Source organism: Thalassophryne amazonica, chromosome 22 (assembly GCF_902500255.1).
Source record: "Thalassophryne amazonica chromosome 22, fThaAma1.1, whole genome shotgun sequence".
In the NCBI taxonomy this organism is placed as follows: Eukaryota; Metazoa; Chordata; class Actinopteri; order Batrachoidiformes; family Batrachoididae; genus Thalassophryne; species Thalassophryne amazonica.
The window spans coordinates 36406422-36427768 of record NC_047124.1 but is presented as its reverse complement, the minus strand read 5'-3'; the positions used below and the strand labels follow the sequence as shown (position 1 = coordinate 36427768).

At 44.3% G+C, this 21347-nt stretch overlaps 1 protein-coding gene across 1 annotated transcript; it reads left to right on the top strand.

Moving 5' to 3' along the window:
• Window positions 1–6933: 6933 nt before the first annotated feature.
• tmem121b (transmembrane protein 121B) lies at window positions 6934–8157 on the top strand. The gene has a single exon (XM_034163554.1). The coding sequence runs from the start codon at window positions 7084–7086 to the stop codon at window positions 8068–8070; it is 987 nt and encodes a 328-aa protein (XP_034019445.1). The 5' UTR covers window positions 6934–7083; the 3' UTR covers window positions 8071–8157.
• Window positions 8158–21347: the final 13190 nt, after the last annotated feature.

The window sequence follows — 21347 nt, the reverse complement described above, 5'->3', positions numbered from 1 at the left end:
GGTGGAATAAATCGAATGCACTTATTAACGTCAAAGTCTGCTTCTCCAGAATTAACAGTCCGCACACCAGACACATGCATCGCGTCTCTGCGCTTCTTCCAAATCCAGTTTACGTTGTTCTAACTGAATTTCTTTCTCCCTGAGATTAGCCTGCATTTCCTGCTCTTGGAGCTTAAGCTGACTTTCCAGCTGCAACTCCAATTTGCGCAAATCAGCGTCAGCTGTGCCAGCTGCCACCTGAGTCACATCTGATGCAGCAGGAAAAAACACGACCTTTGCATCCAACGCGTCATCAATTTGTTGTTTGATAGCTTTTTTCTTATCCCGACTTATAACTGGAATGTCAAAATGAGCCGCAATTACCACCAGATTATCTTTGACAAAACCATTAAGCTTCTCCCTTGTGGGATTAGCCACGAAACCCTAGCCTAGTTTTGGCTAGTTTGTCCATAACTAGCCAAAATTATGCGCACACACCGTGCCACGTAATCACACACAAACCGAGTCAATACACTGCAAATTGAAGTGCTCAAACGTGCACAGCACGATGCCCAATGCAACTGGGTCCCCTATATTCAATATCTACTCAACAAAACTCTGCCTAACCAACTTACCTAGCTCTTTACATGGTTTGGTTTTAAGCACACAACCAGCGAGAAAATATTTCTCATGGACTGCTCCTGACAACACTGTAACACAGTGAATGCCAACCGCATCCCCACTACACTATCAAAAAAACAAACAGACCACGCCTGAAGCAGCAAAGCCACTTACCTTACCAGGAGACACAGCAACAAAACAGAGCTCAATGCTCGTGCACAAACTGCAACACTTCACTCACCTATATTTCCTCGGTTGTGTCCAACAGAACGCACCACGCCGTCCAAAGAAAAAAAATGCAAAAACACGCTCCTGTGCATCCTCACTGCAATGTACTGTGAGCCGCGCCTCCACGCGACACACCTGCTCCACTCAACAGTAGATCACCGCCAAACAAGCACCAGCTGTAAAAATGAGACGCGCAAAAACCATCCATCCATCCATCCATTTTCTTCCGCTTTATCCGGAGTCGGGTCGCGGGGGCAGCAGCTCAAGCAAAGCCGCCCAGACCTCCCGATCCACACACACCTCCCCCAGCTCCTCCGGGGGAACCCCAAGGCGTTCCCAAGCCAGCTGAGAGATGTAGTCCCTCCAGCGTGTCCTGGGTCTTCCCCGGGGCCTCCTCCCATTGGGACGTGCCCGGAACACCTCTCCAGCGAGGCGTCCAGGGGGCATCCGGAAAAGATGCCTGAGCCACCTCAACTGACTCCTTTCGACGTGGAGGAGCAGCGGCTCGACTCCGAGCTCCTCCCGAGTGACCGAGCTCCTCACCCTATCTCTAAGGGAGCGCCCAGCCACCCTGCGGAGGACACTCATCTCGGCCGCTTGTACTTGCGATCTCGTTCTTTTGGTCATGAGCCAAATCTCATGACCATAGGTGAGGATCGGAACATAGATCGATTGGTAAATCGAGAGCTTTGCCCCCCCTACTCAGCTCTCTCTTCACCACGACGGTCCGATACAGCGATCACATCACTGCAGATGCTGCACCGATCCGTCTATCGATCTCACGCTCCATCCGTCCCTCACTCGTGAACAAGACCCCGAGATACTTAAACTCCTCCACTTGAGGCAAGGACACTCCACCGACCTGAAGAGGGCAAAGCACCTTTTTCCGGTCAAGAACCATGGCCTCGGATTTGGAGGTGCTGATTTTCATCTCGGACGCTTCACACTCGGCTGCAAACCTCCCCGCGCAAAAACCCCAAACTTTACCACATGCCTGAACACAAGTCTAGGGAAAGCAAAACATCAAAAACCTGTTCGGACAAGCCCCCATTTGTTACGGCCCGGCTCACAAGCCACAACAAAAAGTGAGGCACACATGGAAGTGTAGTCTTTTTTAACCCTTTGTAGAGACTTTATTATAAAATAAAAAGATAAAAAAGAAGACATAGAAGAAGGACATAGCAAGACGAACCCAGGACCACAGTCAGGCCAGAACCAAACGCAGCTGCTCCCCAGACCGTGCTCCAGAAGAGGGAGGAGGAGGAGGAGGTTCTCCAGGAGGCAGAAACTCCCTCCTTTTATAGCCCCCTGGCAGGAAGCCTACCCAGCACCTCCCAGTGGCCAAGACCTCAAAACACACAACAGACACATTAGATGACAACACCATAAATACATTTAAGATGGCAGGGGCCATTACAAAACTTCGGCCTAGGGTGCTCTGGTACTATGTGCACTTAAGAGCATCCTTATGTTTGAAAATGGTGTTCAATATGGACAGTCCGTGACTAGCACAGAAGTCCAATAACAAACGACCATTCGGGTTTAGATCGGGGAGGCCGTTCCTCCCAGTCACACCTCTCCAGGTGTCTCTGTCATTTCCCATGTGTGCATTGAAGTCCCCCAGCAGAACAATGGAGTCCCCCACCTGAGCCCCATACAGGACTCCATTCAGGGACTCCAAGAAGGCTGAATACTCCAAACTGCTGTTCGGTGCATATACACAAACAACAGTCAGAGGCCCTTCTCAATCTCCTGATTAACCCTTTCCGTTTGTCCGTTTGCCTGTGGGTGATACCCAGAGGTGCGGCTGGAAGAGACCCCAAGCAGGTGGCAGAATTCTTTCCAGAAAGAAAAACAAAGCTTCAGCAGTTTCTTTAGCAGTAGATAAGTTTGGTAGGGGTACAAAATGTACCATTTTAGACAATCTATCTACAACAGTCAGAATAATGGTATTCCCCTTACAGGGCGGAAGACCAGTTACAAAGACAATGGTTATGTGCGACCAGGGTCATGTGGGAATTGGCAACAGAAGGAGTTTGCCTGCCGTTGAGCTGGTGGATGATTTATGCATAGCGCACAGATGACATGCCTTTACATCGTTGGTAATATCTACCAGCATACGTAGCCACCAAAGCCTTTCCTGAATGATTTGTATGGTTCTCCTGATGCCCGGGTGACACGCGAACTGGCTGTCATGCCCCCACCGAATGACTTCATCCCTCAGTGCGTGAGGAACATATAGACACCCTCTCAGACACCCCAGTGGGTTGGGAATGTTGTGTATAGCCGATTTGACCTTAGTCTCTATATCCCATGTAATGACGGACACAAAGTTTGACGCGGGGAGAATGGTGCTTGGTTCTGAGGGTACATAAGACGGCTCCCAAGCACATCCATTTTTCTGTTTTTAGGGCCTGGATGGTAGGAAAGAATGAAATTTAACCGACTGAAGAAAATAGCCCAAGGCCACTTTCACCGCCAACAGTTCCTGGTCACCAATGTTATAATTTTGCTCAGCATCAGACAATTTCTTCGAGAGATGGGCAGTGGTTAGAGAAACACAGCCCAAACTTTGACTGGTCTAAGGGGCAGATTAGTTCCTGGGGACCCACCTGTGCGGGACGTTGTCTGTCTAGTTCCACTGTTAAGATACCAGTTTCGAATCCAGACCTCTCCGAAGTTCCGCAGTGTTACCACGACTTAGCCGACGGTTTTAGCAAAGCTAAGGCTAAATCTTTACCACTGCATCGATCTTTCGATTGTGCCATCAAGCTACTGCAGGAACTAGTCCTCCCTGGGGTAAATTATTCTCTATGTCTGCACCAGAACGTGTTGCTATGAACAAATACATTCAGGAGTCATTACAGCAAGGGTCACCAACCCTGTTCCTGGAGGGCACCTGCCATGCAAGATTTCTAACTCTCCCTGATCCACTCCCAAGCAATTAACTATCAACTGTGCACAGCCAATCAACAACTGGAAGTTGTTGATTGGCTGTTGGCGAAGTTGTAGTTTGTTGTCTGTATTACAACGTTTGGAAAGAGGTGTAATTTGATTTAAAACAGCGATTCACTTTGAAGTTGTTACGTCCCTTCTGCTGCTCCCGTGTGCACTCAGGTTTGCCACAGCAAATCCAAGGTAGTGCTCATGTTTAAGATAAGATACATGTGTCAAGACCAGTGGCAGCTGCTGGTCTGTCAAAGAGATGGGAAGCTCACTGTCGGCTTATGTCATAAAATTTGTCAATTTATTTGTTATTATTATTATTATTAATAAACACACATAAAGTCTGACTGTTTCATGACATTGTTCCCTGCAAATGTTAAAGATTGGCCAGCAGATGTCACCATATGTAATTGTATCAAACCTTCAAAACACTGAACCATTGCTTCATATTGATTCAATGGTTCAAAACCACTTTGGTTTCTCTGTCACTAATTTTCATGAATAAAATGCATCAGCAACCACTAATTATTACCACATATGCCTGGATAGACTTATAATCATGAATACTTTGATGTTGTGTTGTGAACTGGGACGTTAATTAACATGCAATGACTTTTAAACACTGAAGAATGAAGCAGGGAGTAACTCACCGAGATCACACTTTGGCATAAATTCAAAAATGCATAAATACGCAAACTAATTCTCACATTTCTATAGCTGTAAATCAAAACAGGATTCGGCCTTTCAACTGATCATCCAGTCATAGTGCAGAACTCCAGAGTCCAGGCCCGCCCACAGCTCCATTCACCCCCAGACATGCTCAGCATTCAGGGGGGAGGGACAAAATCGTGGCTTTATCCAATGACCGTCATGTTTCATGGCAATGAAAAAAACCTTTCCAGGCCGTTCCACTGAAGTCAACAGACGCTCGGCTTCTACAGGAAAACACACTGACCACAGACCGAATGAGAAAAAAGATTTGAGAAGTTAACAAAATAGATCCAATCGATTTGTGATAACTAGCTGATTCTGAATGAACTCATCTTCAAAATGAAGGTGTTCTGACGCATTTGTAGTTAATGAAATGATAACAAACTGTACGTATTTGACCATTTAATTTTTTGACATTTTAGGGGAAGCTGAGCCTCACTGAGATGCTCAGCTTGAGTCTGAGAGAAACTGAATCTGGTCAAGACGAAATATATTGAGTGCACGATGTACAAATTGTGGCCCCGTTCAAGTTGAGTGTGGACACGTTTTATAACGGTGTTCACTAAAATTGTGCTCTCATTTTAATGAATTGTGTGTTCATTTTAGTGCTTAAAATGAGCTCACACTCTAGTAAAATGAGAACACAATATAGTAAATGACTGCATAATTTAACAAAACGTGCACATTTTACTACAACGTGCACATGTAGTGAAATTTGTGCACAATGTAGTAAAACACATCTCTCCACATGCAAAACAGTTTGTGATGACACTTCTAGGCCCCTGTATGTTCTTATCCTGTTTTTTTCTTTGTAGTTTACAGACTGATCCCCGTCTTCTGACAAAGAAATGTCTGTCTGAGGAGACATTTATACCCACTGAGCTGCTCACGGCTCCAACGGAACAAATGGGACCAAACAAAGACTCGAGAAAGACCAGTCGGGGACTCAGGGGCCAGCGGGACGTCTCAGTGGACAGAAATCACTCAGGGACGGAGACAGTTACAAGACACAACACACAGCAACAAAAACTCATCCCAACAGGATTTCCTTCAGACGGTCCTTGGTGCACAGCTCCTGTCCGTACTTATTTCTGAATGACTGATGGAAAATGTTCATGTCTAAAGGAAACTGCCCATAAAATGGATTATTTACATATGAACATTAATCAGGTTTAGTTTGTCCAATAATTAAAATCACTGTAATTCATAAATGGTTAATGTCATATTTTTATGAAACTTCTTGAATTAAAGCTGAAAGTCAACATGACGGCTGCTTCATGGAATTTTTGTAAAAAAAAAAAAAAAGAAAAAAAAAAAAGGTTTTGTGCTCAGATTCTGATGGGGAAGAAATTTTTTTAAGTTCTTGTCCCAATACTTATGAACCTGAGCCGTACGTGTGCATCCAAAACAGTCCGACGGTCATAAATTAAACATCAGATCTGTTTTTATTGATGTTTATCTCTTTGAGCAAATATTAAGTGAGAAGCAGCAGAATGTGGAGGAAGTGAAGACGAACACAAACCTGCACCTGCTTCATGGTCCACATACATACGGGGGGGCGGGGGGGCTGACTCAATGCATTTGGGGGCAACCTGCTCATTCATGGAATGACAGCGTGCTGTTGGTTCCCCTCAGCTGTAGGAGACTTGTGCTCTTTGGAATTTGCAGTTGCTTAATTGGTGCCCCAGTGCAACATGTGTGTGTGTGTGTGTGTGTCTATACATATACACACACATTTATTATTTAGCTGTTTATTTCTTACTAAGCTTTTACATAATATGTCAGAAACATGTCACATAAACATGAATGAAGCACTTTTACGACTCTGATTGGCTGTCAGCACCACCACTCAAAAACAAAACACAAGGCAATGAAACAGAATGTGACCTTTTAACCTCTTAAATAGGTCATCTCTGAACTTGTCCAAGGTCTGTGTCCCAAGACTGGGAGTGAGCGGTTTCCTTCATATGTAGCATGAGGATGTACTTGAGTGAACCCTGACACCATTTGATCACAGTCACCTTGGGGTTAATTCTCAAGGTCACAGATATTCTGGATTTTGTCTTTGTAACATAAAACAAAAAATGCTCCGTTGCTGGTCACATGACTCATTTTAATTCATACTGATTGTTGGGGGGATGTCATCTCCTCAGCAACTGTTTCTGAAGATAAAAAGTCAAATCTTTCAGTGAGTGTTTGACAGAAAAAAAATAAAAAACTTTAATGGATAAAAGTATCAGAAGTTTGTCGTCCTGTGAACAGATGATACAGCGTCAAAATGACGTCATAGTTATATTCAGCTTTTTTAATGAGGAAGAAATAAGAAACAAAGTTCTATTTTCCTTCTTTCGTTTTCATTCCTTTTATTGATCTTTTTTTCTTCTTTTTGTGGACCTGTGTGCTGATTTGCCACAAGCTTTTCGCCGGATGTTCTTCCCGAAGCAACTACGGGCACGCGCGATCGTCATCGTCACGGTGCTCTGCGGGCGCGCGTTGGAGCCAAACCGAGCGCGTGCACGGAGCCGCCGGCGGCGTGCTCGCGTGCAGCAGACAGGCAGGCAGCGCCCGTCCGTCCCGGTTCCGGTCCCATCCCGCACCATGACGAGCTCCGGGGAGCTGGCGCAGAGCGCGCCGCTGCTGGCGCACGGACCCGCGCGCAGCCTGGTCTACAAGGCGCTGTGCTTCGTGATCCTGGTGCTGCAGGGCGGCGTGCTGGACTTCTACCTCATCATCTTCAACGACCTGTACTGGTGCTCGTGGATCGCCACCGACCTGGTGGTGGTCTCCGGCTGGGGCATGTTCTTCATGCGCAACGCGCGCAGCAAGCGGGAGCGCGCCTGCGGCTTCCACCAGAAGAGCTCCATCTTCGGCTGCAGCCTGGGCGAGTTCACCTACGCCTACCTGGCCTGGCTCATCTACGTCATCGCCTGCACACCGAAGGTGGTGCTGATCCTGGAGACGTCCATCGCGGCGCAGATCGCCGCCCAGGTGCCGTGCGGGCTGACGGGCCTGCGCGCCGCGGTGCTGCTGTCCGCGCCGCTGCTCTTCTGCCTCGTCAACTCGCTCGTGGAGGATCCCAACGGCGCCACGCGCCACCACGCCCACAGCTGCTTCCTGAGCACGTGCGTGGACCTGCTGGACGGCTTCGCGCTGCTGGAGCTGCTGCTGCTCGCGCCCGACGGTCCCCCCGCCGCCGCGCACGCGCACCTGCGCTACACCGTGCTGTCGGTGTTCTTCGTGGTCCTGGCGGTTCCGGTGGTCTGGCTGCACGAGCTCACCGCCTCCGAGCTGCGCTGCCGCTGGCTGTGTGCGCGCTTCTGCACGAGCCTGGCCGTGAACGCGCCGCTGCTGGCGGTGCGCTGCCTGCAGGTGTTCGTGCACGAGGCGCCGGCGTCGCTCTTCATGTTTAAGAACGTCTTCTTCCTGCTGTGCGGCCTCGTGGAGCTCGTGGAGCAGTGCGTGGCGGTGCGCGGCCTGCGGAGGCCGAGCGGCGGCCGCGGCGCGGCGCACGTGTCGCACTGCGTGTCCGAGAACGACATGTGCCCGCGCGGCTACGTCAACACACTGGCCGTCAGCCAGTCCTGAGGGGGCGTGGCCAGCAGGGCGCGCCTGGTCTTCTTCTGAAGCGGCTCCGGCACCTGATTCAATCAGTGTTTCAATTGGTGTCTCGTCTTTTCAGAAGGTGAAAAATGAGATTTTCTGAAGCAGTTGGATCATTTTGTGATTTGACACTTTTGCAACTGAGGCCTTTTCTGAAACAATCAGCGTTTCATGTTTTCAAACCATTAAGTTCAAAACATTTTAAAAAATATATATATATATTTATTCCAAACACTTGATTCATTGAATGTTTCAAATCTGAAACTGTATTCTGAAGCATTTAAGTCGTTCCTTTTAAACAACTGGATCACATTTTGAAAATTGAGTTTCTGGAACAATGGGGTTTAGTGCTTTGAAGTCATTTACTGAAGAAATTGATTCAAACATTTTCTTGCAACCAATTAACTCATTTACTGTTTCAAATCTGAAACTGTATTCTGAAGCCACTGGGTCATGTGGTTTGAGAACAATCTTTGAAGTAGATGGTTCGTGGTTTTGAGCATTTGAATCATGTGCCATTTTTCTAAAACATAGGTTTGCCATTTTTTTTCAATTGTCATTCTTCTAAAGGAATTAGCCCAGAATCTTTTGACTCATTGTTTCAAAATTGCAGCTGTATTCTGAAACAAATGTGCACTTTGAAAAAAAATATTCTGAAGCAGCTTTTTATTTGATGTATTTTGAAACACTGACTCACTTTCTGCAACATTTGGACTTAGTTATTTGAGAAGTTGGCTCAAAATAATATTTTGCACTTCACTGATTGTTTTGAAAACTGATTGGATTGTGAAGCAAACAGTTCATACAAACATGAAAACGGAGTTAAATTCTGAATCCATTGGTTCACTTTGTTTTGCAGCTTTAAGTTTCAGAATCACTCGGGTTTAACATTTTGAAGCTCAAGCCATTTTCTGAAAGAGTTCATTCGCTAACATATGCAAGTGCTTCATTCATCGATTTTCTGACATTTAAATTGTCTTCTGAAGCAATTAATATGTTAATCTGTTTTGTATCATTTTCTGAAGCAGCTTGTTCACTTTATAATAAGGTTTAGCATTTTGAAACTGCCAGTTTTTAATGATTCTTTATTCCACAGGTCTGACTCAGTGTTTCAAAACAAAAATTGTATTCTGAAGCAGTTGGATCATGTTTTGAAACAATGATCATTTTCTGAAATAATTAGGTTTAGTATTTTGAAAGTGAAACATTTTCTGAATGAACTTGTTCAAGACAATCTTTTCCAAGCACTTGGATTCATTTAGTGTTGAGTTTCAAAAGTGGCACTGCATTCTGAACCAAATGTTTTATGTTTTGAATATGTGAAACCAGACTCATTTTCTGAAGCAAATGTATGTAACATTTCAAAACAAGTTTTCTGAAATGGCTGGTTTTAGAGTTTCAAAATATTTAGTTTCTGAAGCAGTTTGGAACAGTAGAATTTCCAGAAGCAACTGGAGAATTTACTGTTTGAAACATATTTCCAAACAGTCGATGTAATGAAGCAGCTTCTTCCTATTTGGCTTTGTGTCACAAAGCCAAATAGGAAGGTGGAGGTGATAGTCTCGCGGCTAAGGTGATGGGCTTGAGACCAGAGGATCCTCGGTTCAAATCCCAGCCTGACCAGAAAATCACTAAGGGCCCTTGGGCAAGGTCTATTGCTCCCGGTGTGTAGTGAGCACCTTGTGTGGCAGCAGCCTCACATCGGGGTGAATGTGAGGCATTATTGTAAAGCGCTTTGAGCGTCTGATGCAGTTGGAAAAGCGCGATATAAATGCAGTCCATTTACCAATTTATTTGGAGGCTAAAAGAAAATCTGGACACCTGGTTCCTGAACCCAGTGCACGGAGGTTCAGGAACCAGGTGGTTCATGTGAACCAACCTGCTGTTGATTAAACAGTCACATATCAGTTAGTTATGTTTTAAAATTAACTTTGCAGAACTGGAGGCCAGAAGGTTCGACTCAGTTGGTTTCCCCCAAACTGAAAGTCAGCAGGTTCAATCCCAAAACGCAGCATTCAAGAGCAAGAAAATAATCCTCACCAAAAATCACCCACTGCACCAAAAAAACAAAAACAGTAACCCACAAAGCCACAACAATAAATTAACAACTGACAATGCTTCCTCTAGAGATCCTATAACATGCCGAGATGTTTTTGGTTTCACGCTGATATCATAGGTTTTGGCAGCTTAGTCCCGCCCATTTCATGAGCTGTGATGCAAGCCACAGCACGAAACCTGATGCATACAGCAAAATAAAAATAAGAGTCCTTTAAATAAAATTTGTTTCCACACAGATTCTCATAAAATTTTTCGCTAACGTAAGAAACTCAGACTTCAGGTGCATGCAGAGGAAAAACTGCCCCCTCAGCACAGGGTTGTTAAAATCTTGACGTCACCATGTGAAAGTGAAAAATCTCAAACAGGAGAACACCACCTTTGATAAAGAACTTGGATGAAGTGATGAGCTGCTTTGTGATGTCATTATGGCCAGTGGTGGGCACAGTTCCGCTAACCCGCTAACTATCGAAAATAATGTTTTCATGACCGGCTTAGCTTTTGAAAACTGTCATTGGACTAAGTTTTGGTCCAATCATTTTTAGACCACTAACATATTTTTGCAGACGTAAACAAAGCTTAATAGTTACAAAGATCTATGAAATCTAAAATCAGTTAAGTACCTACCTATTAAATGTTTTATAGTAGATACACAGTTCTATCCACCGTAAACAGAAGAGCTGGTTCTAGAAGAAACCACTCTATCCTCTACAAACAAAGGAGGACTGGTCACAAAAAAAGACTCATTTCTTTTGACCCCATACTGATATGCTGGCAATATCACTCAAGTCATCCAGAGGCATACAGTTTTAACTTATGGTTAAAATTTTTAACTAAACTAATTTCGGACAAATTGAAATTAACGTCACGTCTGAAGTTTTATAAAGTGAAAATATCAGATATATGTTTTAGTTTTAAAGTATTGCACTAATTTTGAAGGTTTTAGTATGGACATGCTGTGTTCAGGTGCATTATGGGTAATCTCAGTACATTCATGACAGAAGAAATGCATTTGAGATGCTCTGATCAGGCTCCACACAGACAACGGCATTAAACTCTTTGTATATTATGCCTAAAACTCTTGAATATATTCTCTGGGTTTATAGATGTTATTGTGTTTGTTTTATGTAAAAATGCCAGAAGCTGCTCAGGTTGCTTCTCATTATTTTCAATCGATTCCTGTTTGCTATTTAGAGTCCTGCTTATGTCAAACACTGTCTATCGTGTTTGTTCCAGAGCAATATATATATATAAGATGTCTGAAATTCAGTTTGTGTTTATTAAATTCCACGCATCTTAAGTGTAGCAGACAGGGGTTATCTGGAATTTTGTCTTGGCACGTTTTCACGGTCTCTACTGCCATCTACTGGCCAGTAGTGTTCATGGCAGCATTCGCGCTAGTACTGAGAGTCCAGTAGTTGGCAGTGTTCTATTTATTTTGACACAGGTTATATCAAGCGGTTATCTAATTGCAACTTGGCTTTTTTTTTTTTTTTTTTTGAAAATGCTTTTTTTTTTTTTTTTACAAAAAAATGGCATATTTTACAAAAGTCCATTTATATGTTAACACCAACACACAACATTAACGTGTTGGTTTACATAGAAAGAATGAGTCAACCAATCAGTGTTAGCGGAGGCACATTTTACCCAGAATCCTTTGCCATCTGTCTGTGTTTGTTACAAAACTTCAGAATTAGTGCATTATTTAAAATTAAAATGTTATATTTTATCGTTGTACAAATGACAGAATTGACATTAATGGAGTTATTCTATCAGTATTCATTTTATTTATAAACCAAACCATAAGACAGCATTGCTTTATTTTCCAAGACCTCCACCTCACTGTGACGCTGTTATTGAGTAGAGAGTTGAGCTTTGCTGCTGGAAGCTATGTAGTAAACTGGAGCTTCCTGCAGGGGACAGGACACTCAAAGACAGAAGTGCTAACTCATTGTTTGGGTCTGTCGTCGCTTTTGATGCTTCCAGAAGTGATCGTGGTGTTAAAACTCAAAATCAGCTTGTTAGTAGTTGCAAGTGTACCGGAGACAATACTGGAAATTATTGGTTATCTGCAGCTTCTGATCAATTTTTGGGTGGTTTATCTTTATAATAGATAACTTTTCAGTTAGCTGATTATCTGTTATCGAATTTTTTGGTTCTGTGCCCACCACTGATTATGGCTTTGAAAAATATAAATGAGAAACACAGTAAAGGAGTCAGTGGATTGTTTGGTGCTGACTGGACCAAGCTGTGCCAAACGGTTCTTCTGGGCCCTTTGGACTTTTATAAGACTTTAATCAAATCAAATCAATTTTATTTATATAGCGCCAAATCACAACAACAGTTGCCCCAAGGCACTTTATATTGTAAGGCAAAAGCCATACAATAATTACAGAAAAACCCCAACGGTCAAAACGACCCCCTGTGAGCAAGCACTTGGTGACAGTGGGAAGGAAAAACTCCCTTTTAACAGATGCTTAAAGGGCTCCAGCTGTTGTTGAAGGGACGAGGTTGAGTGGATGCTGCTCGTTTGAGTCATTTTCTCTGGTGGAGACACGAGTCATTAGTAAAACCATGAAGCTGTTCATTGGTTACGGTGACTCTACAGCAGTTAGGGTGGCTGCACGAAGACTCTGGCAGGGACGGTGACTGAATGATGGGTACGGTGACTATACAGCTACCGCACAGCAGCTATGGAGACTGTGTGGTGGATACGGTGACTGAATGGAGAGGAACGGGGACTGCGTGGTGGGAACAGTGAACGGAGGGGCACGGGGACTGCATGGTGGGAACAGTGAACGGGGACTGCGTGGTGGATACGGTGACTGAACGGAGGGGAACGGGGACTGCGTGGTGGATACGGTGACTGAACGGAGGGGAACGGGGACTGCGTGGTGGGAACAGTGAACGGAGGGGAACGGGGACTGCGTGGTGGGAACAGTGAACGGAGGGGAACGGGGACTGCGTGGTGGGAACAGTGAACGGAGGGGAACGGGGACTGCGTGGTGGGAACAGTGAACGGGGACTGCGTGGTGGATACGGTGACTGAACGGAGGGGAACGGGGACTGCGTGGTGGATACGGTGACTGAACGGAGGGGAACGGGGACTGCGTGGTGGATACGGTGACTGAACGGAGAGGAACGGGGACTGCGTGGTGGGAACAGTGAACGGAGGGGAACGGGGACTGCGTGGTGGGAACAGTGAACGGAGGGGAACGGGGACTGCGTGGTGGGAACAGTGAACGGGGACTGCGTGGTGGATACGGTGACTGAACGGAGGGGAACGGGGACTGCGTGGTGGATACGGTGACTGAACGGAGGGGAACGGGGACTGCGTGGTGGATACGGTGACTGAACGGAGGGGAACGGGGACTGCGTGGTGGATACGGTGACTGAACGGAGGGGAACGGGGACTGCGTGGTGGGAACAGTGAACGGAGGGGAACGGGGACTGCGTGGTGGGAACAGTGAACGGAGGGGAACGGGGACTGCGTGGTGGGAACAGTGAACGGAGGGGAACGGGGACTGCGTGGTGGGAACAGTGAACGGGGACTGCGTGGTGGATACGGTGACTGAACGGAGGGGAACGGGGACTGCGTGGTGGATACGGTGACTGAACGGAGGGGAACGGGGACTGCGTGGTGGATACGGTGACTGAACGGAGAGGAACGGGGACTGCGTGGTGGGAACAGTGAACGGAGGGGAACGGGGACTGCGCGGTGGGAACAGTGAACGGAGGGGAACGGGGACTGCGCGGTGGGAACAGTGACTGGACGGAGGGGAACGGGGACTGCGCGGTGGGAACAGTGACTGGACGGAGGGGAACGGGGACTGCGCGGTGGGAACAGTGACTGGACGGAGGGGAACGGGGACTGCGCGGTGGGAACAGTGACTGGACGGAGGGGAACGGGGACTGCGCGGTGGGAACAGTGACTGGACGGAGGGGAACGGGGACTGCGCGGTGGGAACAGTGACTGGACGGAGGGGAACGGGGACTGCGCGGTGGGAACAGTCCCCATGTATGTAAAATGTATGTTCGCAAGCAAATGTGATCACAAATTAAGTCGTCACCTTTACCAGTTGGTTGCAAATCCGAGGCTACACTCCCATCCACGCCTTACTGCTTCTAGTTTGCTGAATTGTATTTATGCTGCTGAAGATCTGCCAACAATTGGACACTGAATTCCTCCTTGCAGGATGTTCTTAATATGGCCAAGTGTTTCACAGTGAAGTTAACCAGGAAGAAAACAGCAGGTATCTGATTTGGGCTCCTGCTGTGCTGATGTCTAAGACAAACGCTCACAGCAACAATTCCAAACAGATCTTCAAACTCTGTCTATACACACCTGAGTGGACATATTGTCCAAATAGGTTTCCTCTGTTCACCTGATTGGATGTAATCAATCCATTTTAAATCCAGGGTAGATGGTTTAACGAGCGACAGCTGTGTGTCCAATTATTTATGGACCTAACTGTGCCTTAGTGAGCTAGCTCAGTTAGCATGTGAGCTGACAGGAAGTTTCTCATTTCCCGTTTAACACAAGCTAACGTGTTAGCACCAGATCCAGATCACAACTCATTGTGTGCCCAACGTACACACTTGTTTCTATTAAGATAGAAATATTGTTCAAATTAATGAAAATGCTAACAGACATGTTGTTCATGTTGTTTGGAGCAGGATCATACGCTCCGCTGCAGAGCGCCGAGGCCAAATTAGCTCCAAAACCCACAGACGCACCACCATTCTGCAGCACTGCCAACAGACAAAAATGTCCCGTCGGTCAAACATGCACCACACTACAGAACCTCCCTGGTAGACCAGCGGTAAATCTCCACCTCCTTGAAATTAATCACACCTGAAGCAGCCAGGTGTAAGTGGGCGTGTCCTTGTTCATTCAGACAGGTGGGTGTGTCCCTGTTGTGATGGCGGTCAAGATCCAATCACAGCTCTCTATGCTGATCTATCTTGTCACTTTGCTCCGATTGGAACATTTTGGACAAAGGCGGGGCACAGACCAGCGCCGTGGACCATCCCTCAGCACTGCACCAGTTGCTGACATCCAAAGATTTTGGCCTCTCACCTGGCAGGATTGGGGACAAACTGGTGATCTGCATCCAGGACCCAAAGCAGCTCTGGAACCACGTCCCAGAGCTGACCCGACCTATGTAAGAGAGTTAGGAGGTGCAGTGATGTTTACCAGGTGCTGCTGACCCTGGTCATAGAGAGGACAAAAAAAAAAAAAAAAAAAATTCTTGGTTGTATTGAAGCACAGAGCTAATGGTGACTTTGGTTTGAACTTTGCTTCATCTGGCTGCAACTTTGACTTTGGTTCGTTGCTGAAATGTTGTTTTCTGTGATTTGCTTCTGGCACCAAGTCGCTGCCTTTTTCTCACCTTCAGAGCCACAAAAATGACTTTTGTACACAAACAGATGAACATTTTGTGTTGTTACACTAAAACCAAAGGACACCGATTTCTCATCACACACGCGCGCGCTCGCTGTGCTACGAGATGTGTTTCGGGGTGACGTGACGCTGGACGTTGTTTTGCAGGTGCTGTGTATCTGTAGCGAGTCCGTCCACGTGCTGTAGCTGTCACACGGTGAAATAAATCAGGACAGAAGAACTGAACAGCGACTGCTCTGTTATTTCAAAAAGCCTCGTTACTAGTGGCCAGAAACATAAAGGTTGTTGGTTTGATTCCCACCATTGACTTGTCAAAGTGTCTTTTTCACTGTGAAGTGGTGTGGTGGTGTGCAGCTGAGCATGGCAGCTCCCAAAATCACTTATCTTCTCTCCTGAGGTCTGGCTCAGGTTTTCCAGCTCTGCTCAGACGTCTGCATCCAGTCGTCGTGTTCATTTTCTTTGATTGAACAGCAAACATCATCAATGACTTTTTTAAAAAAAAAAAAAGAATAATAAAACTCTGGTGCACACATTTATTTTAGCTCTCTAATTCAGACTCAACAAATTAACATACAGGATCAAATCTATATACATAAAGGCCTGTCTGTCCGGGATAAACTCCCAATGTAATATGTAGCCCTAAAAACTATATATTCTGAATCCTCATGACATGGGGAACAAACTGGTACCATTTTTTTTGAAAGGTTTTGGGCAGGCAATAATTTATTTTTTTAATCTATTCTCTTTATCTATTTATCTTTTATGGTTAGTTGATGTCATCAAGAAAGCCTGAGTACAAAAAGTATAAAGGGGTCAATTCTAATTCCACCCCACCCAAACTATAATATCTAGCCCTAAAAACTATATACATTCTGAATCCTCATGACATGGGGAACAAACGGGTACCATTTTTTTTAAAAGTTGAACTGAAAATTACCCCCAAAATAGCCTTTTATGTAAGACCATAGTGTTGTACCATTGGTTTCTCAACTGTTAAGCACCTGACTGTCCTGTACAGCCCAGTTTGCATTCAACCAAAGAAGTTATTTGATTCAACATAACATTCTATTGAATCTGTAAACTATAATTACCTTTGGTGTACAACCCAGTACAGTTTGAAGATTTGCTGTCTGAAAACTTTGTATTTTCACCATTTATGACAAGATGGAAAAAGCTGGCAAGATACATAAAGGTTAAAAGTAAGATATCTTTTACTTCCTAAAGACAATTAAGAGCAACCAATAATTTAATGCCTTAATCTATTCTGTTTATCTATTTATCTTTTATGGTTACTGGGTAACCTGACACTCTGGATGACCAGGTCAAGCTGCCCTTTGGTCACACTGTTCATGACATATGTGAGTTGGTGGCCAAAGTCTTTCCAAACCTCCACTGTAACTACCAGAACCACAACTGGCTGAGCACGTGTGCTACCCTTGCTCCAAAGAACTTGGCAGTGGATGACATCAGTGCTAAGGTTCTGGCCCAGCTTCCAGGACAGGCCTCCAGCTACATGTCAATTGACACAGTGCTTGATCCAGATGAGGTGGTTAACTTCCCAGTTGAATTCCTTAACAGCCTGGCACCAGACAGCTTGGTGCTCAAAGTTTGTGCCCCAGTCATGCTCCTGCGGAATCTCAATCCACCCACGCTCTGCAATGGAACGCGACTCACAATGGCATTCTGGATGGCATTACCCTGACCTTTAGTAATACTGTGAGAAATCTTGGAGTCATTTTTGATCAGGATATGTCATTCAATGTGCATATTAAACAAATATGTAGGACTGCTTTTTTGCATTTGCGCAATATCTCTAAAATCAGAAAGGTCTTGTCTCAGAGTGATGCTGAAAAACTAATTCATGCATTTATTTCCTCTAGGCTGGACTATTGTAATTCATTATTATCAGGTTGTCCTAAAAGTTCCCTAAAAAGCCTTCAGTTAATTCAAAATGCTGCAGCTAGAGTACTGACGGGGACTAGAAGGAGAGAGCATATCTCACCCATATTGGCCTCTCTTCATTGGCTTCCTGTTAATTCTAGAATAGAATTTAAAATTCTTCTTCTTACTTATAAGGTTTTGAATAATCAGGTCCCATCTTATCTTAGGGACCTCATAGTACCATATCACCCCAATAGAGCGCTTCGCTCTCAGACTGCAGGCTTACTTGTAGTTCCTAGGGTTTGTAAGAGTAGAATGGGAGGCAGAGCCTTCAGCTTTCAGGCTCCTCTCCTGTGGAACCAGCTCCCAATTCAGATCAGGGAGACAGACACCCTCTCTACTTTTAAGATTAGGCTTAAAACTTTCCTTTTTGCTAAAGCTTATAGTTAGGGCTGGATCAGGTGACCCTGAACCATCCCTTAGTTATGCTGCTATAGACTTAGACTGCTGGGGGGTTCCCATGATGCACTGAGTGTTTCTTTCTCTTTTTGCTCTGTATGCACCACTCTGCATTTAATCATTAGTGATTGATCTCTGCTCCCCTCCACAGCATGTCTTTTTCCTGGTTCTCTCCCTCAGCCCCAACCAGTCCCAGCAGAAGACTGCCCCTCCCTGAGCCTGGTTCTGCTGGAGGTTTCTTCCTGTTAAAAGGGAGTTTTTCCTTCCCACTGTAGCCAAGTGCTTGCTCACAGGGGGTTGTTTCGACCGTTGGGGTTTTTCTGTAATTATTGTATGGCCTTGCCTTACAATATAAAGCGCCTTGGGGCAACTGTTTGTTGTGATTTGGCGCTATATAAATAAAATTGATTTGATTTGAAGAGTCTTGGAGGCCACAGTAATGACAGGCAAGGCGAAGGGAGAAGATGTCTTTATACCACTTATCCCATCAGACATGCCATTTGAGTTCAGGCGTCTGCAGTTCCCAGTCAAACCCAGCTTTGCAATGTCCATCAAGGCTCAGGGACAGTCCCTTAAGGTGGTTGGATTGAATCTGGCAGAGCCTGTGTTCTGCCACGGCCAGTTGTATGTTGGCTGCTCCAGGGTTGGTAACCCAGAAGAGCTGTACATCCACTCGCCAGGTGGCATGACAAGGAACATTGTCTAGCAAGAGGCTCTTCAAAACTAATGGTCAGAAAACACCAAGTGAATTTCATGAAGAAATATTTCTACGTTCTAATATTTACATTTGCTGTTTAAAGCCATTTTATGTTTGTAAAATTGCAATGTAAAAACAGTGAAATACACCTCTACCTCAGTTTTGATTCATTGATATTTACAATTACTTTTACCTACCTTTTGTGTGTAATTTTGTTATAAATTTGATTGCAAAACAAAGTCTGCATGAAGGACTTCAAATGTGTTTGTCTTTTAACCAAGTACTTCCACTAAGTTTGGGGAGTCCACCTCTTATAGTTCTGCTGGACAAACTTTAGCCCATTAAATATTACATTTGTAAGACATCAGCATTACAAAAACAAATGTTGAGCAATTGTTTTGATTAAAATGATTGGCATTTGGCTTATGTCTAAAACAGGTTAACCTGGGTAGCGCCGGGTACCCCAGCTAGTACAGTTTCAGAATAAATAGTAGTGCTATGTGACTAAAAAGATTAATCCAGGTTTTGAGTATATTTCTTATTGTTACATGGGAAACAAGGTACCAGTAGATTCAGTAGATTCTCACAAATCCAACAAGACCAAGCATTCATGATATGCACACTCTTAAGGCTATGAAATTGGGCTATTAGTAAAAAAAAGTAGAAAAGGGGGTGTTCACAATAATAGCAGCATCTGCTGTTGACGCTACAAACTCAAAACTATTATGTTCAAACTGCTTTTTTAGCAATCCTGTGAATCACTAAACTAGTATTTAGTTGTATAACCACAGTTTTTCATTTCTTCACATCTGCGAGGCATGGAGTTAACCAACTTGTGGCACCTTTCAGCTGTTATTCCACTCCAAGATTCTTTAATAACATTCCACAATTCATTAACATTTTTTGGTTTTGCTTCCGAAAGGGCTTTCTGATGTCACCCCACAAGTTCTCAATTGGATTTAGGTCTGCGGCCCTTGGACCCAAAAAAGAACAATTTTACTCTCATCAGTCCACAAAATATTTCTCCATTTCTCTTTAGGCCAGTTGATGTGTTCTTTGGCAAATTGTAACCTCTTCTGCACGTCTTTTATTTAACAGAGGGACTTTGTGGGGGATTCTTGCAAATAAATTAGCTTCACACAGGCGTCTTCTAACTGTCACAGCACTTACAGGCAGTGATGCCGGTAACGCGTTACTTAGTAACGCGTTACTCTAATCTGACCGCTTTTTTTAGTAACGAGTAATCTAACGCGTTAATCTTTCCAAATCAGTAATCAGATTAAAGTTACTTCTCCAAGTCACTGTGCGTTACTATTATTTTTCATTGTGGGTCGACAGCAGCATTAAACTTGGTCTGTGGGCAGGAGGTCGGGGTTCGACTGAACTGCCCACTTTAAGCGAGCTGTGAGCTTTTCATCCAGTTTTTTGCGGCTGCTCGACTCGTCCTCACCTCTTAAAGCGCGGTGATCAGCACACCTGCACTGAGCTTTACAAAGACATTTTTATACTTTATTTTTCTCCTTTATTTAGAATTCTGAGCTGAGTTGCTCTGTATCTGCTCGTTAAAAACAGCTGATCCTCCGCGACGCCTCAACAACTAACACTATTTTCCACTCAAATGCACCTAAACTCTCTTTCTGAGGACCACATGATGTGAAAACGCAATAAAACTTTCTTACCTGTAAATCTGGTCCTGTTTTCTGCATAAATAAATGTTATCCATTCTTTGTGCTCAAACGCCAAAGCAGGGGTGAATCCAGATGGAATGGGGGCGTGGGGCAAGGATGTGCCCCCTCACAACACCCCTAGATTAAAGGTCCAGTTTTGAAGCCGTTTTTTACTACAACTACTAATACTACTTAAAATAATAATAATTTCGACAAGTAAAATGTTTAGAGAATTTAAATGTTAGAAAAATGTTAGAATTTAATAGTTACATTTATAAACAATGTAGGTTTGAAATTGCAAGTTTTACTGTTACAGTGCTGTCAACAGTTAAATATGAGGTCAAGAAAGAGGTCTTTATTTTACTTTTTATAAAACAAGTATTTATTTTCATTGAAGTCAAGAAAGGGTGATTATAAAGTGAGTTTTGGCAAAACAGGTATCATTGTCATGTTGAGGTGGCAGAGGGTTGTTGTCAGCAGCTGGGAAAGTAACTAAAAAAGTAACTAGTAATCTAACTTAGTTACTTTTACAATTGAGTAATCAGTAAAGTAACTAAGTTACTTTTACAAGGACTAATCAGTAATCAGATTACTTTTTCAAAGTAACTGTGGCAACACTGGTTACAGGTAACTCCAGACTGTCTTTGATCATCCTGGAGCTGATCAATGGGTGAACCTTTCCCATTCTGGTTATTCTTCTATCCATTTTGATGGTTGTTTTCCGTTTTCTTCCACGTGTCTCTGGTTTTTTTGTCCATTTTAAAGCATTGGAGATCATTGTAGATGAACAGCCTATAATTTTTTGCACCTGCGTATAAGTTTTCCCCTCTCCAATCAACTTTTTAGTCAAACTACGCTGTTCTTCTGAACAATGTCTTGAACGTCCCATTTTCCTCAGGCTTTTAAAGAGAAAAGCATGTTCAACAGGTGCTGGCTTCATCCTTAAATAGGGGACACCTGATTCACACCTGTTTGTTCCACAAAATTGACAAACTCACTGACTGAATGCCACACTACTATTATTGTGAACACCCCCTTTTCTACTTTTTTTTACTAATAGCCCAATTTCATAGCCTTAAGAGTGTGAATATCATGAATG

Bases quoted from the DNA above. Each gene is read 5' to 3' on its own strand.
- tmem121b (XM_034163554.1), top strand. From the start codon at position 7,084: ATGACGAGCTCCGGGGAGCTGGCGCAGAGCGCGCCGCTGCTGGCGCAC.